Raw genomic sequence first — 27996 nt, 5'->3', positions numbered from 1 at the left:
TGCACTTTGTAGTCATTTTCGGTTCCAGGGTAGCAATTAATTGGATAATTCGAATTTCGGATACTTCAAACTTTTTCTCCAAGGGCTGTAGACTTCGAATTACCCAAGTTAAACTACAGTTTCTTCCGAGGTTCTATTTGTCCTGCACTGGAGTATGATGCAAAATTTTGTAGACCATACCTACAGAGAGAATTGGACAGGTTTTGGTATCGCAGGAAGTTTTTCTCTAATATAATTGTGAATAAATGGAATAGCTTCCCCCTGTGGTTGTGAATCCCCAACATTTCATAAGTTAAAACGTTTAAAACCTTTGTACGATAGACATAGTGGGATAAACCGAGAAGCTATCCATACTTATATATAGATAAGACAACAATAATATTTTTTTATTGGCAGTGCATTATGTATTATTTTTTTGGGATATATGTTTTTATATTGCTTTGGTGTATTTTGGTTATATCCGGCATCTGCATGTTTTATGGGTATGATTTTTATTCAGAGATTATGATTATTGTATATATGCTATTTTATCTTGTTAATTTTTGTTTCTGTGATTACATGGAGAAATGAAGCGGATACCGGAAAGGTTACAGTTGGAATTAATAAATAAAATAAACAATAAATAGTGCACACAAGAGAGAGAGAGAGGGGGGATATTCTCAGAATGGACATGCGCAGAACCCACGGAGAGTTTACGGAGCACAGGGGGAGTGTTGCCGAATAAGGAGCAAACACTGCCTTACTTCCCTACCTACTATAAAACCACCTGCACCCACAACAAACCCATCCTTTTAGTCAGAGATAGATCCACGCGGACAAGACACTCACCACACTCGCACATTGAACCGAACGCATAGGACGCATAGCACAGCACGCGCTTCGCATCCGATTAGTTCTTCGCCGAACGTTCGCGCGGGACTTTCTACTTTCTCCCGGTAGAGAGAAAACGATCTGATTATTTATTTTTGCTTTCCTCTTAGTTTTTATTTTCTTGGTCTTAAGAATTGATTCGGAGGAGAGAAAATAGTTTCCTTTTCCTTGTCCTTATTTTATTTATTTTATTTTATGTTTTTATTCTTGTTTCTTGCACGTACTCATTCCAGATGAGGCTTCTGTCCGAATGGATCATGATGCAGTCGGCGGCCACTTCAAGTCGATTGCGTTCCGGCACTCACTTCTTACCTCAACGGGTGAAAAAATGTCTCGGTGTGCGTTTCTTGTTCTCGCGATAAATAAATAAATACACGAGGGAAAGAACACACAGAAATAAGTTTCTTTTATTTTTACTGTTGTGAAAGTGTGTGACGTTGTCGGCGAGAGAATAAAAGTGAAACTACGTACGGAATCGTCACTATGATACGACCGAGGAAACTTTTTTTGAAGTTTGTTATCGGCATGACTGCCATGGTGTTCGGCGTGACGTTCACGGGTAAGTCGTTATTTTGCATTTTTCACCCGTTACGATGAAGTTACTTATTAAGTACAGTCAAGCCTCGCTATAACGATAAGTCTGTCTGCAACGATATTTTTGAATGTACAACTATATATTTGGAATCGCCTATTATATAATTTTAAAACACCTCTCGATACAACGATATCCTTTTAACGATAAACTTCCTATATACAGATATTTTTTGAGAGATTTTGAAAATGCTCTACGGCGATATTTTTTTATATTTCTTGCTCGAAATACCCTGTAATATACTTTGAAATTCTTCGCCAACCAGTGTTTGTTATTTCGAGAGTTTTTTTTATTCCAATATATAGTTTTCCATTATTCCACTATCTACCTATTTTTGTGAAGTTGCCATAAAGCGTTTTTCTCCGTGGTACACAACATCATTCTGGGGTAAATTACTTTACAGTGTGAGATAACTAAATTAACTTTATTCACACAATTTATCACATCAATTAATGAATTGGCTTTTTTGCGAATAATTATGAATTCATTCTGTCGTGGTAGTAACAACGCATTTACAGAATATATGCCAATATAAGGTGTCCGATGTTAATATGACCAATTTTCTTTTTACTTCGAACTGTATCCGAATTCTGATGTTCTTATGCTGTATAGCTATTTGTTCCCACCCGTTCACCATATTGTCTAATTCGGAAATTCATTTTCGTTACGATGCGTTTGCATTTCTTTTCAGGTTCCATTACTCCACAATTTAAGTCCGTAAATTATGAAATGTGCATTTTAAAATGTTCTTTCAACTATATTCATTGTAATTTCATTCTGTAAAATATTTGTCTGTCATGATCGCTATAAAGATACTCGATATAGTAATAGATATCTCCAAAATGACATTTTTTTTTCAAATCTTACTTGAAATCGCCTATACTTTAATCGTAAATTGCTCTCGATAAAACGGTATCCTTTATATACAGTCCAAGGTTCATGGCACCCCCTTAATTGAATAAATCATGTAGAAGCAATAATAATAATGCACCATATTTTAGTAAGAATTTCAAAAAAGATAAGTCCTAATTTCCTTATTCAGGAAGGAGCTGGAAAATAAAAAGATTTCGACATTTAAATATTTAGATTGAAATCTCGAAATTTTAGGTCTTCATAATCACCTTAATACCATATTTTGTGTTATACCAATTCACTGAAATATGAAAACAAACACACTTTCTCGACACCGGTTGTACTAATACACTTAAGATGTTCCGTAAATTATATTATAAAAGAAGGAATGAATGCAAATAATATCTGCTCACCTCTTAAATACGTAATATTACACCTTATTTTCTTCAAATTATCAACTTGAATTTCACACCGAGTTTTTTTTTTTGAACTAGATTTCCTATGAAACTACGATATTTTTCCAGCGATTATACGAACTAGTAGAGATGTAGATTGCTTAAACAACAGAGGAGTCTCAGATACTTTGTACCGATTAAAACCTACCCTATTTTCATTTCCAATGAATAGATTGAGATGAAAACTAACACCAGAAGGACACTAATTAATTAATTAATTTCCCTAGACATGCAGCCGAAATATAACGTCGATACTCGCTACTTCTAAGATGACGCTTCAATTTTATATTTTTTTAAAAATAAAATGAACTTTTTTATCCCATACCTTAAAGGAAATAGAAAACGAAAAAAAAATATATATATGTGTTTATGCAATACGAAGATTTTCTCAAATAAATAGCATTTTTTGAATTATTTGGGAAAAAACATTCTATTGAGGGAGAGAAATATATAATGATGGAGTCTCTCAAATTTTTTTTGTCCCAATTAGATACTTTATTACAAAAAAAAAATAAAATAAAAAAAAAATATATATATATATAATGATGTAATGATGAGGATGTGAGTTTTTCTCAAGGCAGTTAAGTAATTACATTAATTTAAAAATGATTCCATTTTGAATGACGAATTCAATCCCGGCTTATACTGAATATCTCTTGTTTCGTTTCCAGTCGAACTGAATATCTGATATTTTTAATTTTAATGTTACTTAATATTTCATGAAATACAAAATTTGATACACAGACGGGGGGGGGGGCTCGTTTGTAAATAATAAGGACAATATGAATTTTCTTTCGTAATGAAATTTTTCCATGTCCCGTGAAGTTTGTATAGCTAACCCAAAATGTTATTTTGGTTGTTTATTACGAACACCGATTTAAGCAAAGTACACCCATAACGTATTTTCGACCAGGTTCCAAACACGATTTTATCTGTAATATGCAGATACAGCCAGAATCATTGAAATGAAGAAAACATTAGGAGGTTCTGAAGAATTCCAGATGTCCCGTATTTACAGGACTCACGATAGTATGGAGGCGGGGATAAATGCGTAACATTGTATATCCATTAATTATTGCAGGTGACGGGGCTCAGCACCCATTTAATATTTATTGAAGTGGCTCAAACAGCTTCAGCTCCCGAGTTTTTGTGCCTTGTTTACAACTAAATAATGCACCCCTTTCTTTCCCTGAAGGACATTCTAGTAGGGTGTGTTTGAGTAATGGGAAATCCTTATTGCTTTGCTCTGTTTTTTTACTTAACTCTGTGGAATCACATTTTGTTTAAAGGAAACCTTAGTAAAAAGAGAAGACGGGTGTGAGATAAATTTTGTCAACTTCAATCACATAAGTGTAGTTCGTTTTGGGAAAATAATTGAAACTACGCAGTTAATTGAAAGCCAGAAATGGAGAAAAAAAAAAGAGGAGCAATTCGGTATTCCTCGAAGTTGCTACCTACGGTTTTGAAGAGCAAAGAAGAATTGAAGGATTGAAGGAGGAATTTTCGGATTGTGATCTTTCTTCCTTTCTTTGAAGCCGAGCACAGCTCCAGTCCTATCAGCATGGACAATTTTCTTCCTAGTCAATCGTGCTAAATGTAAGATTATGCTTACGTAACAACAATCTGAATGCGTATCTAATATTGTTCTTGATTTTCAACTGCTTCCATCTACATATGCAATCGTGGGTAAAAAATCAGAATCGAATATTTGTACCGTTGTAGATTTGTTTCATGTAGGCCTACTATTAAATCTTTTGCTTTTAAATGTGTTTGAGGTTTTGTTCTACCTGCACTGCAAATAATAGTTTTTTAATATTTTAATATAAATTGGTTTTCGTGGGTATTATATATGCTAACCTTGTACATTCAAATTCCTATTTCTCATAATTATGTTTTTGTTCAAATAAGGAGCATGTTTTATTAGACATGCTGTCTGTGGTGAGACTTTTAATGGGAAATTTGCTCTCATAACGGATGGTGATCTCAATCTCTACAATGAGAGATTAATAGAAAACTTCATTTCTGATTGATTCGAAAAAAAAAAATTTCCAGATTCGTTAACGCGGAACGTTCAACTTTCACAATCATGGCATGAAGAAGAAAACAAACAAAAAACAACGAATATTCTCTTTTATGTATTCAATTATGTGGGATTTTAATCAACATTTTGACTTATTTTGATTAGTATGTATGCTAAAATATTTCCCATTGAAACTTTCCCAACTTTTTCAAATGGCCAAACCCAACTTATTCAAATGGCTTGAAACTTTGTGTGTCTCTTAGTACTGAAGTGCCACATGCTTCAACACAAAGAGTTATTAAAACGATTAAAAACCACATTAAAAAATATGAGTAAATTTTTGGAGAACTTCGGAAGTGTTGCATGTTGATGAAGTTAACATTCGCCAAGAAAATAATCCTAAAATCTTAAATTCTATGAAAATCTTCATAAAATCTGAGAAAAAAGAATCCAAGTCCCTAAAGTAAATTGAAAATGCCGAATGTCCCTTAAAGGAAAGATATTTTTCCTGAAGCCAAGTTCGTGAAGCCTTTAGCCGAGGTCTGGATATATATTGAATTTTACGTATAACGAATAATTTCGTTTTCTTTCGCGTTTTCGTTGTAAGTTGGTCCCACTTTACTTCAATACAATTATATTGCTTGTATACAGATTGATATCCAAATATCTCCATTTTCTCTGCGTAAAGATCCCGAGAATGGTCTTGGTTCATGGGAGCAAGATATCTGATAACTTTGAATACAGTCAAATTTCGTTAAGGGGGGTCACTCTTGAGAGAGGAAGAATATGATCCCCATAAGGAAGGGCACGCTAGTCCCTTAGGGTCACAGATTAAATGTTCTTAATTCATAAATTTTTTCTGCATCTGTTTTTGTCTTTTTGTAGACGTTTGTACCAGTTGTCACACATTTGCGTAACTCTTTATTAAAAGAAAGAAAAAAAGGAATATCTGGCTAATTGCTCCCCCTGATGGTGCATTCACGCACTTAAAACCGACTTTCCGTTATAAGCGCAAAGTTAGAACCATTTCAGCTGCAGTAAATTTTCTCTATAGTTTTATTCTAAAATTTACTTCAGTGATAACAGTTAAAAAAAAAAAAACAACGAAGGTCACACATATAAGAAAAAAAAATCCTATTCAATGTAAGTACATCAGGTATACTGTCGGTAAAAAAAAAATTATAAAAACTGGCGATACTGTTAGGAGATAACGACTAGAAAGTATTAATAAATAAATATCGTATATATAGCAATACCGATGTATAACATGATTAATACTTGTGTGAATGGACCAATTTAATATGTCTGGGACGCAGTAAATGAAAGGATTGCTCATCAACTACTTTTGACAAGAAAATGCTAAGAAATTGTTTTTTCTCTGAAGTGGACAATATATCTTCAAGAGTGTCTCAACATCTTCTACTCAACGGGTCGCTGTACTTTTAGCCTAATTATATTCATATTTCGCAGTTGTGAAACATTCCATGAAAGAAGTAATCAGACTTAAGTGAAAAAAAGTTAGTGACAGCAATACATCAATTCGTATTCAGAAAATATGAACATGTTTTTAACAATTCCTTTTAACACTTTAAACAGTGTGCCCCGAAATTCCTTATGCACTCTTTATCTTTTGAACCGTTGTTGATCTCAACTTACTTTCTATTCATATAAGTATATAAGATCCAATTCCAAAAATTACAAATATCGTGCAAATTATAGATGCCTTTTTTTTACTGGGAGCCGTATATGTGCTCAGACAAAAAAAATAATTTCATCTATGATTCACTAGTCCTCAATCTTCCTTAAACAGTGATAGCCCAGGTTGGTTGTAGACTCAGACACCGAGACACCTCGCACACACACCCTAATGACCTGGGCAGTGGCCCCGCGGTGGCGAAGCAATGGGCTACAATATTTGTTCAAGATGGAAAATTTAGTAAGAAGAAGAGGGTTTTATAGGAATAATGTGTGTCCCGTCATCTGTCGAGCCCCACCTTGACTGTTTTGGATCAGAGAAGAAAAATTTAATTTTTGACCTTTAAATGAACTATGGCATCAGCGCAACATTAACTACAAAATAAAGCCATGAAATTTCCATTTCCCACTGCTAATGACTCATTAAATCTTGTTTTTGATAAATAATTCAACCCCACCCTCTATTTCATACTACCCGACTATTCCATATCACCCCATGGAAATTATTCTTTTTTTTAAATACCTGTTTCTCTTACTTATACCATTTATCTATAAATACAACACACTTGTCAATGCAAAGACAAAAAAAACCAAACTTTATACAAATGCGTGTTTCATGATTTTTTAATCTTTCAAATTAGAATAATCCAAAAAAAACCAAATAAAAGTGATATTCTACATTATCCACATGTACTATATACAATCTAACGTGGTTAATTTGAAGTCTAAAGAAGTCACTGTTAAAAAAATTCACAATTACTTAACTAATCTATCCTGAATCTCTAAAATGAATACAAATTGCAGTTTAATATTATCGATTATTAAAATTTTATCATCAGTTACGCAACTGTTTGATAAATGTTAATAATTCATAATTATAATTTGTTCATCTTAGCTGCTACAGTATTTCAGTGTTCTGGAAGAGAGAGAATCCATCACTGCAGTATTTTTTTCAATATATTCACGCCTTGATTTACGGAAACAATTCATGATCAACCGTTATGTGAAACTGTTTCCTAAATTCCGCCTGTGATTTATATGCTATCAGAGAAATATTCTTTATTTAACGTATTACAATTTCTACTTTCCGATACGCACCATACTTTTGATGACAACAAAAAGATTCAGATTTTGAATGTTACACTTTGATCTATAGATTGAAAAGCACAATAGGAATTAAGTGGTACATTCTCTGTGTACTCCAAATCAATAATGCTAAAATTGGCGTTGAATTTTCAAAAAAAGAGTAGAAAAAAAAACGATTAACAAACTTTTATTAGTCTTTAAAAATTTGTTGTATAGAATTTGATCGAGAAAACTTGTTCGAGAAAAACAAAGTCTGGCTTCTTTTCCAAATCAAATTTGTTCACACACAAATTATGATTTTTTTTCCTCCAACTTCGAAATATATGAAATATTAAAGCAAACAAATTCAAAAAAGTTCATATCAAACAAGAAATTTCTACTCTAAATTGGATGGAAAACTCAAGGGGAAATCGTAAACGTTCCAATTACCAAAAATTCGAATTAACCCAGTTTTACGCTGTATGATCAAGAGTAACAGAAACATGAAAAACACACGCACACATAAAATTGTCACAAGATTACGAAATCGTGCGTGAAATAAAACAAGGAGGGTTATAAAAATAAATAAATAAAAAATACAAATAAAAACTGAAACTCGAAATGAAAACTAAAAATCAAAATGTGCCAACGAAATAACTTGATTGCCCATTCCGCAAAACTAAATTAAAAAATATATATAGCAACACAAATATTCATAACAATTTCACCTTCGATATTCTAGGTACCTACCAGAACCAGAATCAGAATTTTAGATTGATTATTGGCCCCTAATGCGGCACATCAGTCACCACTCTCGCCTAGAACCACCAGGTCATTGTGGTGGTCGAGTGGTCATAGTGACGGACTCGCATTGCGAGCGGGTTCAAACCCCACCGTCACCACAGTGGTGTAATTTTCTTTGTGTGGTTCCCAACTTCAAGGTATGATCGCAAGACGATCTCCAAGTCAAAATGTCTCGCCACTGAGAGCAACAGGTCAACAACGGTAAAATCTCCAATCATTTCACTTCGCTCATAGTTCGAGAAATCGATGGCAGATGGCAGCACTATAACAAACGTTACACAGAAACACACTTCACCTTGGGTTCACAACACGGACACGAACATTCGAACATGTACCAGTTCGTTAGAAGTTCCACAGGGGAATCTGAAAGAGGTGCAAGTGGGTTTCAGTAGGTACCTCTCTAGAGATGTTTTCATAATTTCTATGTACAATAATTTAACATCCTTATTTTTTCCACTCATATTTTGCCACGCATTACCGATTTCTTTCTTCATCAACTTTCTCTAACCTGGTGCTTATACATTTTCGTTTCATAATCGGAATGGTTGATTTTCTTATTCCTTTCTTGGCAAATGTGTTCATTCTTAGGATTTCCACCATGGGCACGTACACAATAAAGTGAGACAATTGGTTATTGAATAATGAACCAGTATAGTACAACATTCAAAACACATTCATTTCAACACGGTATATTATAGTTATCGAAAAGAAATCCATATCAAAGAAACCATATTTTCTGGAACATATGCTGAGGTGAACCCGGAAAGAAAAGTCACCTGGTCTCCTCAGCAATTTGAATCCAGCTCCAATTGCAAACCATGCAAGTATGCTACCATCTACATCACTGGGGGCACGACCCTATCCATAACACTTCTAAAGCCACATGTAATTCGGTTTTTCTAAGTTTCAAATAAACGTAATCGTGCAATGCTAAGTCATAAACTAAACACAAGTGCTCATATACTAAAATGAGTCCCATACATTGTAGAAAAGGTACGAGAATGCATGTCCGATATTGCATAAGACCGTACAATATGTCTATATATAGATAGATGGATTTTAAACAATATTTCATGCATCGTAAACCTAATATCTTTTAGAGTTCGGCGATGAAATATTTCATCATAACCTTCATTTTGAGAAAAGAGATAAGACGCCAAGCCGGAAATATATCCCATTACGAGCTAGTGAAGTGTAACTCCCATGTCCCATAACCTGGAATGTGTTATAACCTCGTTCACGTAATATATATATATACACACACACTAACACGCATACACATACACAGTATATAGCTAGATGTATTTTTCATCGAGTTTGCTCTCGAAAATCCTCGAGAATTGCTTGTCCGTGAAAAGGAAATTGAAAAATACCCGCTCCTTATGTGCGTAATTTCGTTCTGCGAACGGCTTGCTAATTATATTTTCGGTTTGTGCACGAGCACAAGTACATCGGAGTGAAAACGCGTCTTAAAATCTAATATCCCCAGCCATATTGATCTTAAATCCTCAACATTCATCGAGTTTTCTATCAGAATGGTTCCATCTCCTCGATTGATGTGGGAGGGTGTGTGTGTGTGTGCGTGCGTTGCGATTACCTGATGCTTTTGTAATCATCTGCGAGTTGGAAAAAAGGATAGTGGAATTCAATGTAATGGACAATTTATATTAATTTTCGTGATTGGATATCGAATTTTCTAACACGTATTCCCGTGGATATTAAACCCATGTGAACTTTTATTTATTCACTTTCTTTTTTTTCAGTTCAGTTCAATTCATTACTTTCTTGTAAACCTGTTCAAGATGAGAAGAAAAATCAATTAATAGGGTAATAAGACCCATAGTGGACGAGAAAATTCAAATTTACAATGTATATTAACGTAGAAATACATAATAGTTTTGCGAGAAAAAAAAATGAATTCAGTAGTTATATATATATGGGATGAGTGCAAAATATCAAATGCCTTTAGTATTTTTGCATGTGTTTTAGAATTACTGACAATATGAGAGGTTCCAATTAAATGAAATACACATATTGCAGGATTTCCAATTCGTACAAATAAGAAAAAATGAGTACAGTATTGCAATACGTAAGATTGCGTTGATTCATAGTCGAAATGAATAAGGGGAGTTGAATAAACACAGAGTAATTCTTGATGGCTGTCACTATCTGTAAAAATAATAGTCACACAAATCCTCTGACAACACAAGTAGTAATTAAATACCCCTCGATATAATTTCGAAATTCTATGAGAACTATGTTTATGATATATTCTCACAATATTCATCATTTACTCCAGGGGTGGCCAACTTCTTTTTGTTCGTGGGACAACATAATGGTCAGCTATAGCGTCGCGGGCCTCTATCAGCGGTGCAACGTCGGTGTATAAGCCGCTCCGTTATTAATTGAATTAATTAGTCAGTAATTAAATTAATTTTGTCATTAAAAATAAGAAGTTTGTAAGCAGTTTGTGCTAATGAAGAAATCTGCTCTTCGAACTTATAGTTCAAATAATGATCACAAATTTAATTTTTCACAGTACTTTTAACTTGTCGCTGGCCGCACGGAATCACTTCACGGTCCAGCTGTTGGCCAATTTGATTTACTCTATATACTACTTACAAAGTGTTCAAATCTGGTAGTATGTTTTCCTTCGAAATATGCGAGATGAAATGTTGGATTTTTAACTTTAAAATATGTTTTTACGAGACATATTTTATAATTTTGTTGAAAAACACATCTTAAAAGAAACTTTCATCGATGAGACAAAAGGGATACGCTAAATTCAAAACTACGTGTATTTTACTCCTTTAACTCGAGTGCAGGGGTTGGGTCAGTGAGACCCATGCTGATGCGATTCCTCTCATTTACCAGCAGGTGGCAGGAAATTTTCTCATGAGGTTCACGCTATTTTCCTACTTAAACTCGTTTATCTATTGTGTCAAATTGCAGTGTGGCGGTTATTTTTTTTCCCGGAGCTGTTTGAAAATATACTTGTATCAGGGTCTGCGTGACCCAACCTATGCAATCAAGCAACATATTTTTTTCAATGTTAATTGGTGTGGCTATTTTTAAATGACTGTAAAACAGAAATATAGTAAAAATCCTCTTAACGGTCACCCCCTTAGATGCGGACACCCCCGTTTTATGGCCAAATAAAAATATACCGGCAAAAAATCTGTTTAAATAATTTATTTCGAACCCCCTGCATAACGACCATCCTCAGATACGGTCACGGACACCATTTCTACCATTCGTTCTATTGAACTAAAACCCCCGTACGGACACAAATAATTGCGATCTTGGATCAAATTCTGCTTACTAGATGGCAGCACACGTTCCAATACTTGATTTTATTTTTAGCTATTTTTCAATTAAATTTTTTTAATATGTATGTAAATATGTATATATATTACGTGGCTTCGTGCTGTTTGAAATGGCCAATATTCTAGTTATATTGTCTCTCTCTATCACTGAGAGAAGAGAATCCGGAAATTCGAATATAGTGAAAAACGTAAAACACATAGGAGTCTGTGTTCTTGCAAATGAATTCAATGTCGGAAGAAGTTAGATGCATTCTATTTTAAAGCAACTAACTATTATTAAAACTGGCTTTGGTCAGTTTTGAACTTTGTAATAGTTTATCATACAAATTTGTTTCCGTGATGAAATTCTCCATTTTCATGTCATCTTGTTGTATTATTTATATGACGAATGTTTATTTAGATTATCTCATTATTTAGATGGGCGAAATGTTATTGCAAGGTAATATCCGTTTTACTAACAAATACATGAAAACGATGATGCGATATAAAATTTGAAGTCGGCATTCAGTTGGAAGATGCACTTACTTCCCGGCTAAGTTATTTGGAAGTAATTCTTCATTCATTAAAATCAAAATATCATAGCATTTTTAGTACACAAAATATGATGTTATCTATACTTTTGTCTCGACGTATCGTACCTTTGAATAGCAATGCAATTTACATACGGGAATCCTAAACAAAATTAAAAAAAAAGACAAGAAAACTAAAGTTATATTTTAATTTTCGGCGTCGTTGATTACCGGATTACCATCAGTTGTAGCATAGACGGATATACAGAAGAAATTCAGTAAAAAACAAAATGTGTTATTTCCATAGGGAGAGGGCGTAGGAAGGCATTCGCTCTCCCCGTTTCACTATACACCCCTCTGTCATTCCCTCTTTCGCTCGTTTGAGGACCGTGTATTCACTTACGCTTTGCAAGGTCATTGCAACATTCGTAGCGTATGCATTTTCTAGGATTTGATCAAAATTTCACATTATTATTCCGTTTGCAAATAATCAACAATGCAACTTAATATAACGAACAAATAATTACAACTGCGTGTTGAATATATCCCCCCCCCCTCTCATTACGAAGCATGGAACTCAATGCTCAAACTGCATATTTCATTGAAATTTCAGTCAAAGCAATACGAATGCATTAAAATACGTTGATGAATAGATTTGTTTCCACTGGGATTTATACCGATTATTTCCTACATGAATATGAAGCTTTAAATCTGGAAAACATTGTTAGCATCAGGATTCTAACGTTAGCATATTTAACAGAATAAATCCGAAATAATAACTGTACTTATACTCGATTATTTGGAGTCAATAGTATGAATATATAAGGGGTGTCACGACACCTTAAGTCGAATTTTCAAACATGACTTCAAAAAATACTTCATTCAATTACAAATGATATACTAAAAATTCCGTGTCAATCGGTTAATTTGTTATTTCATAATAAAAGAAATAAATAATGAATTATAGTGTAAACGTATACAAGAAAGAGCACTTTGAACGCGATTTTCTCAGAATGCAGTTTCTGAGCTCATCCGCAAGATTTAAAAAAAAAACTACTACTCCGAAAATTCTTAAATTTTGTAGAAATTTTTATTCGACATGTGTTAGTGAAATGAACCTCGAACTTGAGTATCAGACGTTTCGTTAGAATTCCATGAATTTTTAGAAGTTTGAGAAAATATATAAATTTCAAAAATCTAAATTCAACATTTTTTTAAAAATACTTTCAACCAGTCAATTGCTAAATCCGAGGTTCATTTTACTAACACATGTCGAATAATACTTAAATCGGAATATAATACAATATCCCGATTCAAAAAAATCCAAGAAGTTCTACTGATGTATACTGATGAATTTGAGAGAATTCAGTATTCCCTAACCAAATTCCCCGGAGTCACACATCCCCCGCACATTCCCCGGAGTCACACATCCCCCGCACATTCCCCGGAGTCACACATCCCCCGCACATTCCCCGGAGTCACTTTCTCCTGGAAGCCATCTTAAATTCCCTCTAAAATATCAACTTCAAGTGCTGCCCTCTGATGAGGGCCCCCAAATTTCATATTCACTATATTTCTAACTCAAAAATTTCAAAAATCTCTAAATTAGGGCTTAAATCCTTGAGGTCGAAAGAAAGAAATCTACAGTGAGAACAAAGCAACTACGCATTTGTAGCACCAAGGGCTAAAATGGTTATATAATCATGTATTTTTTATCATTTGCTCCCGATTTTTACATCGAATGTACAGGGTGCTATGTTACTCTACCGACAAACTCAGAGGGTAGGCATCAAGAGGAAGAGAAATCGCGATGGAATGTAGTGTCGAAACCACGTTGAGAGGGTGAAAATCACGAAAAACGCATGCACGCCGTGAGTCCAGAGGAGACCAAAGGTGGATGTCAGTTGATCGCTGAAAGCGTCCGTGGGTTCCCTCACCATATCTGACGCCTGTGGACACACCGGAGTATCTTATAGCCCGGATTGTCGTCACTGCGGCAGACATCAAAAAGCATACTTGGTATCTACGAGCGCGTCCGCAAATCGTTTGTGCAATGACGTCAGCTGCCCCCCCCCCACTTCCAACAACTCTTGTATAATAATCAATCAAATAAAAATCTTTTTGTAGTTATTATTGTACTTTTGTCGTTCCAGCGTGACGTAAAAACCTCCATGCGTTTTTCGTGGTTTTCACCCTCTCAACGTGGTTTTCGACACCATGTTCCATTGCAATTGTTGTTCATTTTGATGCCTACTAACAATTCTCTGGGCATGTCGGTCCAATAACACAACACCCTGTATATGTTTCGGTAAACGTGAGAAATCGTTTATTGTATATAATAACCGGTTATTCTGCTTATTTACAAATAATCTTGGTAAATTCGATAAATTTATCACTTTTACCGGCGAATATGCATAACACCCAAGGGCGTTGGTAAAGTTTATAAATACTAAAAAAATAACCACTTTTTACTGGAAGTGACATAGAATAACAAAATGGCATTGGCAAATTTGACAAATACTTGAAATTTACCGCGCTCATCTGCGATTATGCATTAATATCCTAGCTTAATAATACTCTAAACTTACCAAAATGCTTAGTACGTATGCATACTAACCACATTTCTGAAATTCACCGTAACATGCACACAAAAAAATAAATTTATCATTACACAAATGTGAGGAAAAACATTTCCCTCCATCTGAAGAATAATGTTTTTAAAACAGTACTAAAACGAATCCCCACAGCAAAAACATGGAATTCCTATCGTACTTAAAATATGAGCTAAAACATATAAGTTCATCTCGATGTTCGTTTCATGAAGAATCGACAAAACCTACTAATGCATCAAAATTATCTGACAGAGACATTTGTAAAAAAGAGTATAATTTTTTTTTTCTCATCTTTTTCCTCTTCCCTTCAAGAAATTTCGTTTCGAAATCCCTCTCAGCACATCCAAGATGTTCCATGTCTACTGCAATACACTTCTTTTGTACAAAAAAAAGGGAATGGAAAACGGATCCCCTACTAACTTGTAGAGCAAAAATCGGGAGAAGGATAAAAAAAAAAATCCGAATAAAAAGAAGAATTACCCATCTTTCCTCCAATTTTCTTTTTCTTCTACTTTCAGACAAAAACGTCAAACCGACCTTTTCGTGAGAACAATAAGTTATGATTTGGGGGTGTCCGAAATAAATCACCGAACCACCACGCGTCACACATACAACACTCTTATTTCCTTCAAGTATAAAACCTACAATTTCAGCTTAGTGTACTTTTGGGAGGAATAAAGTAACTCTTCATCTCTCTTCTCTATGTTTTTTTTTCCTTCAGCTTCAGTCAAAACACGATACTTGAGGAGATTGAGTAAATTCTACTTCGATTTTTGACATTTTTTTCGATATCGTTTTCCGGAAGGGTTTCGGATTCGTGTTACTATAAGGTAGAAGACACCAATGTTATTTTAATGCTACTATTAGTTCTACGTAAACTCTAATTAAAAACTAACCCCATATTTAGTCATTTATGTCGGAGATTGAAATTGTGATTTTCTAGAATTCCATATTGGCAGCATTGACTAGCTTTATGGACAAGGTGTGTCTATGTATATCAAGGACATAGGGCCACTTTGTGAGTAATATTTTTTTTATTTGACACCTGTTCTACTAATGTAATGAATTGGTTAGGGTGTCACGACCATTGAAATTGAATTTTAAATAAACTTCAAAAAGAATACTTCATTCAATTTCAAATAAAATACTAAAAGTTTCGTGCCGATCTATTAATTTGTTCTTTCATAATAAAAGAAAGAAATAATGAATTATAGCTTAAACACATATACAAGAAAAAACGTTTTGAAGCTTTCGAGTTAATCCGTAATATTTTGAAAAAGTAATGCACCAAAAATTCTAAAATTTTCCAGAAATGGTTATTCAAGAAGTGTTAGTAAAATATACCTTGGATTTACAAATTGACTAAAAGTATTTTTAAAAGGATGTTGAATTCAGATTTCTGAAATTTACATAAAGTCCAAATTTAAAAATTCATAAAATTCTGAGAATGATCAGATATCCGAGGTCCGAGCTCACTAAGACATGTGGCTTAAACATTTCTGCAAAATTTGTGGCAGTAATTTACGGATAAATTCAAAGGCTGCAATCTGAGTTCGAATTGTTTTTTATTGCATATATAAATTTACACTATATTTCATTATTTCCTTCTTTCAGAAAGAAAACATTAACCGATTAACAAATTTTAGTATTTTTATTGCAAAAGAATGAGGTATTTTTTATATCATTTTTGAAAATTCGGCTTCAAAAAAAGGTCATGGAATTTCTTAATAGTTCCGCGTGGTTATTCCGACCGCTTTTCAAACTTTGATCGAAATTCGTAACTCTATTTTGAAAAACTTGAACGTTTTCCTCTGTGCAATTCCTACATCGTCGACAGGAATACTCCGGAGCAAAAAACGAAAATTTCAATCCATTCCGCTGATTTTTAATACTACTTCTACCCACAACTATCGAGCGTTCATTTTGACCGCAATTGAAAACCCCATTGCTTCATCAGATTTCAAATATACAAAGAATACACTTTTTCTTTCAAAACTAGGATATAGAATCATTCATTTTTCGTTACAATTCAGGCGTAAGCAAACATACAGGGTGTTTCGAAAATATATGGACTAATTTCTAAATGGTTGTAAAAATAGATCATTGACATGATGTAGTTTTTGTCTCACAATTATCTGGTTGAAAATAGGGTGCATATGTGGTAGAATGCCCTTGAGGATAAAGCCAAGAAGGTGAATCACCTTTCATTTCCGACCATGCATCTTGTGAAAGCAGGTCCATGTGTCAACGGGGTGACTAAGTGGGAGTGAAAGTGGAGACTTTAAATCCCGTATTTTATCGGATAGAGAGAGAACTGTTGTTTTTCATAAATTAATTGGGCTCACTATACAATATTTAAAGTAGCTGAGAGTAATATGGCCACGAAAAGCTTCGTGTATTCATGTTTTTTTGAATATTTGAAGATGAGTGTGGAGAATGCGATGTGTCATTTGAAGAAGTATTGCAAATTAAATTTTGTACTGATTTTTATGTTTTTCCACAAGCTGAAGATGATTTTTGAAGGACCCATATAAAAATGGCCCGTCCAACATGCGAACAGATATATATTCTAAGTTTCTTTATCGGTATTTGCCTTGTTGTTGTTTGCCAAAGTTGTTTGTACACATATTTCTCAATTTTTCTGGTAATTCCAATTTATATGACACATGGTATCCTCGACGCTGATCTCCAAAACACCAAAGAAATAATGGATACTTACCCATTATTCCTTTTACTATAGTGCTATTACTTTTTGGAACTAAAAAGATGAATATGAAGTTCACTTTGAATAAAGATGGGTAAAGTCTCAATATATCAAATTACAATTTTACTATTAATTACTTTAAATTTAAATTTGAAATTTTATTTTAACTTTACTTATATTTCCTATGAAATGTCCAGATACAATACTTATATTCTAAAAGTTTAATTTTTTAAATTATTTATTTTTTAAAATTATTATATGTGCGAAAAGTTCTGTTTTTGTCAATTTCAATATTCCAGTCACCCTATCATCCAATGCTAAATGATCAATTGACAAATATCAATGCCCTCACCTTCCAAGAGATCCCTTCATTCAGGCCTAACAGTGCAAACACAGAAATAACAAATTTTACCCAAGGACGAAGAAAAAAAAAATTTTTTTTTGTTACATAGTGTTATCATCTCTTGTTGTATCAAACGATTTCACGTATTTATAACAACTCAGAACATATGAAAAACCAATCCAAACGCAAACATCAATGCATCAATACTAGAATAAAAATGTATGAGCTCATACCCAGACCGAACTTGTTTTATTACCTTGCCTCCCTCAATATGATTCCTGGAGAAATATGGAAGCGTGTGGAAGCAGTTAGATGATGAGTTCTACCGTATTTTTGAAATTTCGTAATATAGGCTCCTCGAAAGATATCTCTTTTCTTCTACATTTTTGAATAAAGCACAAGAGAGAGAGAGAGAGAGAAAGCAACAACGTAGTGCTAAACATTCTAGACGTAGGCAATGTTTTATTGAAGATGAAAGTCGGTTCAATAATGGTTTCAGAAAGTTCCTCTCTCTCTCTCTTCTTTTTCTTTATTCTCTAAAAACCCTTCCCCCAGGCTTTTTCTTCATTCCTTTTTTTTTTCTCCCGAGTTTTTGCTCCTATTCTTCATTTTGCACAACGTTAGTCGTCCAGCTTTCCCCAGCGTTCTCATATATGTATTTTTCTTTCCTTTTCTTTTGACACCATCTGTAGCCCTTTTTGAAGAATAATGCAAGACGAGAGAAAATTGTATCCGGGTAAAGTGTTTTTCTTTCCACTAAAAGCGATCATAAATCATTTTTGCGATGAGTACTTTTCACATATATGTCACGAAGACACGGGTATAGCCTCGCGTTTCGTCCGACACCTCCAACGTATGAAAAATGCATGCGTTAGTAATACGTCTCCGACAAATATAAATAAAATATTGAAAATGACAGCTAAAGCCGCTTCTTTTATTTTATTTTATTTATTTTTACGGTTTTTTTTGAAGCCGAACTACGCAATTACAACTCGATCCGTACTGTGGTGTCATTCGTTTGAAAGTGTTTCTTTTCTTCTCGAGTGATATCTTCTCGTTTTCAATAAAACTTCAAACGTTTGTGGTGACAGAAAGCTCAAAACTATCCATTATGGGATAGTTTTACAGAATAATCATTGGACTGCTTGTTTAGTTGCGATTCTGCTGTAGCGTTGACTCTTATTTCATCGTTACGAAATAAACGTTGACGTTTGCATCCAGAGATGTGGCAAATATTGAAGAGTATCTAACAAAAACTCAAAATTGTCTTTAATAAGGAGATACGAAATGACTTCAGATAAGACGTATTATATTAGAAATGTGTTGATTGTATGTTGAAAATTTTCCTTATATCAGAAGGTTTAATGCAATTTACATTCCAAAGATATAAACTTCAAATTCCAATTGAGTTTGTTTTCAAATAGTTTGAGTCCGTATTTTCGTATATATTTCTATATTCAGGTATAATGACATATTCCGATGGATTTTTAGAGTAACATTATATTTCTATCATTTATTTTAATTAAGCACTATCCAATTGAAAAGTTTCAGCTAACCAAAAATTGAATTAGCTTTTCAAAAAATTAGCTTTTAACTTCTCAAAAAATTACTCTCAGCAAAATATTCAATTAAAATTCAATGAAAGAAAGGTATGGGAAAATATATAAACAAAAACATTGAAATAAGCTTGAGTATAACAATTCATTATTGCAAGTTAAAATTGAAAAAATAAATAAATAAAAGTTACAAAGTTACGGGAAAAACATCGCAATTTTTATGTCATCTTCGTATAAATTTAAAAAGAAAAATTCAAAAAACTATATTTTTTTTATTGGACTTATCAACAGATTTCTTGAAGCTCTGAAATTTAATTTATAAATTCTCAAAAATTGAAATTGAAAATACATTTAATTTACTGGGATATTTATTTCTTAACAACTTTAGCAATCCGGATTCTAATTAGTTGCATCTGCTATTTATTCCCTGGCCTATACTGATCTCTATGAATAAAAATAAATTATAAATTAAAAAATACAGAACTAAAAAAGCTGTAAAGTGAATAAAAATGATTATAATAAAAAAAAATGAATATAAAAAATTGGAAGAATACCTATTGTAATAAATAAATTATATTTCCTTGGTTTGGCCTGATATTTACCACTCATGGCCGGAATTTTTGTTCCTGTACCAGTATTTAACATGGATTAAAATTCGTACTCATGAAAGCCTATTTTTCCCTCGATCAAATTGGAAAATATATAATATAAAAGATAATTCATCATGATCAATTATATGAATAAATGAGAAAATAAAGACAAAAAATATACAATTTATTAACATAAAAAAATAAATAAACATAAAAGTTAAATATAAAAGTTAAATACAAAAGTTAAATACAAAAGTTAAATACAAAAGTTAAATACAAAAGTTAAATACAAAAGTTAAATACAAAAGTTAAATACAAATGTTAAAAATAAAAGTTAAATGTTAAAGATAATTGAAAAAGACAAATGAATAAGTATGAGTAAAATTAGTTAGAAAATAAATATGAATAAATTAACAAAAAATAATAGAAAAAAAAGGTATCATAGTAAAAATAGTATCTAGTAATAAATAAATTATATATGTTCCCCAGGTATGGCCCGACATTTTTATCTCATGGCCTACATTCCCGTTCCAATACAAGCATTTAACATGGGAATAAAATTCGTATTCATGAAAAGACCCATTTTCTCCCCGACCCTATTGGAAATAGAAAAGATATACGTCAACGGCTGGAAACACCATTTTTCTAGAAAAAGATACAAAATCGTTTACTAGCAAATAAAAAATTCACAGGAAAAAAAAAAGAGAGAGAAAAATGCAAGAAATGCAGTCAGACGTCAGATTTATATATATAATACTTGCACACACACACACATACGTGAAATCTCTCTCACCGGAGTAAAATTCTGGCCTCATTTTCTTTGAGACCTGCTCTCCTGACCTAAGCTCCCGGAACAAATAGCAAATTTTTCTATTCCTATTTTTTTTTCCTTTTTTTTCCCAAGGAGAAAAGAAAAACCAGTGTTGTTATTTGGTAAGAGTGGGAGGGTATTTGTGATCTAAAAATTACTTTCCGCCACAGCTTCTTCTTCTTCTCAGTGTATCGCTTCTTCTTGGAAGACTGAAGAAAAGAAAAACAGGCAACAACAAAAAAAATATATAAACTATATATAGGAGATCGCTCCGTGCTTTTCCTAGTTACGGTTTCTCGCCTTGAGGGATAAACTGCCTATATCTGTCAGCAAGGTAATGGTTGAAATGTTTGGTAGGGTGCGGAGAGCCAATATGCTGAAGAAAAAAAATATATATACACCAAAGGATCGAGTTGAAAATGACCAAATTTTACGGTTTTTCTCAGAATAAATGTTAGGGGATTCTCAACTCGATGATCAGAAGAGAAAACTGAAATATAACTTTGTAGAGTGGAGAGTTAAGGAAAAAAAAAAGGAATAGAGGAATTTGTATGTGAATGCTTTCGCGCCGGTCCGTAGAAAGGATGAGTGAGTTTTGTGCCAGATTGATTCCGTATGGATGCTTGAATATGGTCTTGAAATGTTTCGGATGTTATTACGAAGCTCGACGTTTCTATTCCTTTTCTAGGTCTTATGTAGGAGAGGATTTTATTCACTGTAAAACCGAGCAGTTATGATATCGCAAATATGTGAGGTTTCTTATGATTTTGCAATTTTTTATTTAAGAAAAGTTATTCCTGACCGTTAGTGTTTGTGATGGTTAAAGCAGACTCCCACCCTTTTATGGCCTTGCTGTTAAAAAAACACTATTTGTTATGGTTAATTTTTTTTTTTGTTTTGATGAGTGAAGCTAAACGGTTTTCAGAAGTACATGCAAGTATCCGAGCTTTTTTCATTTAAATATGTTTGGAAAGATTCACTCAAAACCAATTAATTACTGATCCCTATCATGACGAAATATGGCTGTGAAAGGCCATTTTGACTGACACTTTTTTTTTCTTTTTTTTTTTTATGAAGAGTTTCCTACAGCCAACGACAGAGCAGCTTACGTAGTAATTTTCAGTGACCATGATACCATGTCGCAGTTTATAATTTGACCTAACACATGAAGGTTGTTAGGAACTCAATTTAAAGAAAGAAAACAATTGATCCAGTTTCCGCTTGTTAGTGCCGAGTGATGTGATGGTATGATGCTGGTCTACTACTGTGAAGTTTTATTAAATGCCCCAGGTTCGATCCTGGGGAAGAATATTATAACAACATGTTTCGCCTGACGAGCTTGAGGCGACCACCGAAAGATGGTGCCTTCATTCCCCTCACAACTCCTTAACGGCAGTAAACTGCAGTATAACGATATGACCGGAGTTGGTGTGCAGTGAAATAGTAGTCCCTGTTCGTTATAATAACAATGCATTATTGGCACTGTTTCATTATAACGACTGCCATGATAAGTCCTAATTTTTCTCATATCATTCCCATGCTATTTGTCATCCAATAAAATACAAGGATCATTCAATCCAAATTCAAATCCACCACGATTATATATTTTTTTTCCTTTTTTTAATGCTTAAAATCCATGGTTTTTCTTTGCTGAAATCGTGGTTAACCTTGACCATTGATATTAGAGGATTCAGTTCATGGGCACACGCAGTAATAGGTTATTATACTTGTATATATCATTTTTTGACCATATGCATTTTCACTTCAACTTCTTATATTATTGCAAAATCAATGATATACATATAGGCTATTTATTTTTTCTGTCCAAAAATTTATTCTTTTGAGAAGTTCAATATAATTACCTTCTAATAAAACTTCACTTTCCGCGAATATTGATTGCAAGTGTCTTTTGAATGAAGAAACAAACTCATTTTTTCCGTATTTGAATAACATCATTGAATTAAAAGTGAAATCTTCTCATTTGCAATTAAACTTCAGCACGTTTGTGGTCAATGAAAGCTTGAAACTATTCATTACGGCATAGTTTTACAGAATAATCATTTGACTGTGCGTGTTTATTGGTGATTCTGTGAAAAAGAGCTGACTCTTATTTCATATTCACGAAATATGCGTTGGCATTTTCATCCAGACATATGAAAATTTATGGAGGGCACGTAACGGTAAACATAAAAAATTCTCTTTTAAAGGAGATTTGAAAAGAAGAAAAAAGACGTATTATATTAGATGTTAATTGATTGTGTATGTGAATTTTTCTTAAATCAAGAGGTCTTTAGTTCAATTTGCATTCCAAAGATGTAAATTTAAAATTCGATTGAGTTTGGTTTGAAATCAGTTTCGGAAACGTCAGTTTGCATTTTCATATTGATTTTTTGTCGCAAAATCAATTTCTAACACATATTTGAATTAAAAATTATTCAACCAATGCGTTCGAAAATTTTCAGCCAACTGTTGTAATTGAATTCAGTTTTCATAAATTCGCATAATGAATATTTGATTAAAGTTCAATGGAAGAAAAATTTGTGAAAAAGTATAATTGCAAAATAATTCAAAACACATACTTCATTAAAATAATTTATTATAACAATTTCTCTATAGAATGTTAATTAATTCACACATTTTTACGGAAAATAAATGTTATTAACCCTTTTTAGTCCTTTGGTTCTTGGCTCTTCGGTTGTACAGTTTGTATTTTACAACGCCTCCATCGCAATGAGGAATATCCTTTGGAAGTTTGTCTCTCTGCAGTTTTTGCATAACTTAGGAGCTTTGCTGCAAGCCCAAATTCACAGAGGGCTTTTGTATTATCATAAGATGCCGTTGTAACATGAAGTTGTTTCCTGATGCGATCCTATGCCCAGTCGACCTCAATACGGGACCACAATAGGTTAAATAAATTGGGATCTGATAGACACTCGATTTCTGATTTTAACGGGCGTTAATAATGTGAATTGAAATGGAGAAAATAGAATATCTTCAACATATGTTATCACGAAGTTATCTTTATGTGCGCATACGTTCATGAAAGTGTCATCAGTTGAAGTGAGAGAGTGATACAGGTGGCATCAGTTTACAACGCGAGGCTATTTATATCAAAACACTCCATTATGTCGTTTCCGATTAGCTCTTGTATTCAAAAGCAATGTGCGCCAAACGTTAATAGACGCATTGTCCGGATCAACATCCTCCACGACTAAGGATAAATTCTAACAGCTAAATAGTATCACTAGGAGTATTCTGCTTTCGGGATGCACATCGTAAATATACGTGACAGTTATAGCCGTTAAAATAAATTTATACTGATTGCCGGGAGCTTAGTGTTACGTGTCAGGTCTCGTTTTCCGTTGAGTGTAATGCAATTAAAATGTCGGGTATTATGAGTATGAACCTAGTACGGAACCACTCTATGAGATCAAAATTGCATCCAGGCCTTGATAATGTGTGGTACGTGTTGAGCACACACATACTCTTATAACAGCTTGAATTAGAGCCGCTTCACTGTAATTACCTCAACTTCGGCGTCTTTCTAGTCGTTGGTGAATTTATTTGTAATATAATACGAGAGAGAGAGAGAGTGAACAACACAGGTACAGGGAAATGAACTAGGCTAGATGAGTGAAGTTTAATTTCTTTGTCATTTACGTATTCATCACTTTTTGAAGTCCCGGAAACAAACACTGATGCTGCAGTTTTCATAGTGGACCAATGCGTGTGTCTGTTCCAGTTATTTCTCTGACTAATTCTATATATGGAGCGATACGCCACGTATTTAATGATACAATTTAGTATTGGTCTATGGCAGGTCACATTGCTAGTTCAAACCCATGAGTCTGTGGTATTTGCTCATCGAAATCATCATAAGGATATAAATGTATATATTTTTGTATATATATTTTATTATCACAAGATATATGTCCTTTTTGGAAACATTCATTCTCTGATGGTGGTTTTCACTGCTTCATGATCATTACCACAAAAAAGACAACATTACGCATTGTACATTCTCCTTTGTAGCATTCATTACAATTACGGAAACAAATACAAGGACACAAATGGAACATATTTTGTCAGATTCAGAAAGATACATTAAATAATGATTCTGGAGAATATATAAGATTAAGGAGAATTCTTTTAAGCATCAACTTATCATTTAATGTTCCTTAATTTCTAATATGCAAACGTTCAAGTTGGAGATCAAACTGTGATAAGTTTTTATTGCAATCGAATTTTTGTCCTTTTCACACCTGGGCGAAAACTAATTATTGTGTTTTTTATTTATTTGTGTCTATAGTATGTGAAAATGTATTTTATCGTTTTAATTAATTAATTAATTTAGGTCGATATCTCTACTAGGACCAGTTTCGTTAGGTAGATATACGGGTAGCCAAGGTCTTAACATGAAAGAGAAAAAGCAATAAAACATGATTTAAAACTTTGGAAATGATGTACACGTTTATGTACCTCTGCAGCGAAGAGTATATGATTTGAAAATCTTATGAATATACAAACATTTATGAACTTAAAATATGTATAAATATGGCCTTAGATGAATCCCGTTGCCTTTGCGGAGAATCGAAGCCATGTCCTCCCATTTACCGGATGAGAACGTTAGACCAATAATCTACAAAGGCAACGAATCCTCTTCCCTTCGAGGTCATGTGCGTGCTAAACAGGACTGTGCATAGATAGCCAGACCTATCTCTGCCTAAAGCCCACATTGCACACACTGCTACCAGATAACGATTTAGCTGAAGAGATGTCGAATTTGCGTTCCTGGAGAAAACTTCACAATTATATTATAGAGTGACGTCATCTTCTGAGCAATTAACATATTGTCGAATTTGCTTTAACAGTGTAAGAGTTCTAGACGAAAACAACTCATGAAAAAAACTGATTAAAATTTCAAAAAGAAGCTTGTTTCTTCGCATGCTCCACATGTGTTGCTCTTGCATTGCAAATCATTTTAGTTCGATAACTGACCTGTGACCGTACTAATAACCCATTGTTGACAACATAGCTGGGTAACAACAGGACAGGGTAAGAGCTAACAGAGCTCTATTACTAGAGTTCATGTTAATTTGATTTTATTTTACACCATAATGAACAAAAAAACAATCATGTCAATATTTTTTGGATATGCAACAATCATAACTAGAATTGGAGATCTTTTCAAATCAATGCAGACGAACCGAATATAGTGCTCAATATTTGAAAAAAATAAATTTGTGTGAAATACTCCGTTATTATGGTAATTATTTTAAAATACTTATATTTGAAAACGATTCAGTTTTGATATAATAATAATAAGCACTATTTTTGCATGTTAGTTAATTATCTATAAAGTACGTATTCAATTAAATCGAACTCCAAACTAATATTGAGGGACCACAAGCCCTTCTTACTGGCATGATGATATCAAATTAACTCTTTGTTGGTTTGACATCAAATGTCATCATTATTTTAATACTTACATTTCAATATCTCAATTATCATTTATTATCACTTGGCTAAGTTATTGTAATCTGCTATTAAACAGTAGATCGAGTGAGTGCAGCCAAGATTTTATCCAATTTTCGGACCCATTAATATTGTTTAGTTACTTTTCCTTTTCTTCCATTAATTATAAACGTATTTATAGTGCCTGTTATGGGAATGCATAGTGCCTTTTTGCCAGTCTGTTCTGACCATGTTTGATGCCTAAACTTACGGACTCTATTGATAAACGATTAAAAACAGGATCAATTACTTGAGAATCTCTAAGGCATGATCGAAAATGCCCAAAATGCCCGAATTGCTCAAAACTGCCCGAAATATGAGCAATAGCTAAAAACTACAAAATATGATTTATCATTAAAAAGAAATGGTATGTCATAAAACCATAGCCTTAACTATTAAATGTTCAAGCTTGGGAAAATCAGAGAAAGACTCAACCTAAATATTACACAACTTTAACGTGACAAAAATGTAACATGAAGGTTTTGAAAAGAGTTTGCTTTGATTGGTTCTATAGATTCAGGTATAAAAATAAAATAATGTTTCTATCAAATGAGATCATGGTATGTGATTTATACATTATATTTTATTTCCGTATATCTGTGTATTATGCGCAGGATATAGTTTATGAAATAAACCTGATTGTAAGAGGAAAAACAAAAACGATTTTTAGAATTTTTTTCCCTTTTACGATACATTCACATATACAGGTTATCCGAGTCTATACTGCGAATTATTTCTCTATAACGAATATTCTCGATGGAACGAAATGACTTTGCTACATGAAAACTCAACTACATATTCGATTCTTTTATGTGCATGTAATATCAAAGCTCTCTATACATATTTATTTGCATTTTGCAAGATTCCATCTGCGTGCAGGTAATGCCATTTCATGTAAAAGATGGAGAAACATTCTTTGATGTGAAACTACATATTGGACTAGACATTATAAAAATACTTCCTGTTTCTATGGAAATCTGACTTTTAACTTTGGATCTATTTTGACGTTACAAAAAGCACATCTCGGCATTTTATGTTTCGCATCGTGGTGCTCCTATTTATGATAGAACTGAGTAAAATAAGTTTTTTTTTTCTTTTTTTCAATAATTGTATGAGAGCACAGTTTATTTAAATATTCAAAATTAATTTATTCCTGGTATTTAAAAACCATGAGTATTCATTTAAAAATTCTCTATTATTTTCGAGAGTAAAATTGTCCTGTCTCTTTTGAGGTCAATAAAAAAGTCCACTTTTCTAAGTGCAATATTTTCTGAGATAATCAAATTTAAACACCTGAGAAATGTTAGTCAGTAAGAGCACATATATGTATGGAATTTTTTTTTTTTAGTTTCTTCTATTTTCCGGGGAGTTCCACCACTCGGGTCGCCAACACTATTTTCTATGTAAACTGGACACTGCTTTGTTCCAGAGCTTTTTTTTTTACACAACTTTCTTCCTCCACTGTAAACCGCAACCTTATGTGACTAGTAACATTTAATGTCTAATATATTGTTTCAGTTTGTTTTCTTTAAGTTTTACATCTGCAAATAAATTTTAATTCATCGACTTTTATAGTAGCCCATTCTTAAGAAGCATCATTTAAATTAGGGAGTCAGATACCGAATGATCATGAGCACCGTCGGTCACTAAACATAATGATAAAGAAGATAATTTTTTA

General features: G+C 33.2%; 1 protein-coding gene across 1 annotated transcript in view; it reads left to right on the top strand.

Annotated features, from left to right (window-relative positions):
- The first annotated feature begins 790 nt into the window (after positions 1-790).
- The window catches only part of LOC149071766 (neurotrimin-like), a 154606-nt gene continuing 127400 nt past the window's right edge, over positions 791-27996 (top strand). Inside the window, exon 1 of the mRNA XM_089247705.1 lies at positions 791-1429. Coding sequence (XP_089103831.1) covers positions 1354-1429 — 76 coding nt within the window. The 5' untranslated portion in view covers positions 791-1353. The remainder of the gene's footprint in view (positions 1430-27996) is intronic.

Source organism: Pholcus phalangioides, unplaced genomic scaffold (assembly GCF_987345545.1).
Source record: "Pholcus phalangioides strain wild (caught in Gottingen) unplaced genomic scaffold, Ppha-v1.0 ptg000018l_1, whole genome shotgun sequence".
In the NCBI taxonomy this organism is placed as follows: Eukaryota; Metazoa; Arthropoda; class Arachnida; order Araneae; family Pholcidae; genus Pholcus; species Pholcus phalangioides.
Note: the sequence above shows the minus strand (reverse complement) of the source record. Positions and strands in the feature narration are given on the sequence as shown.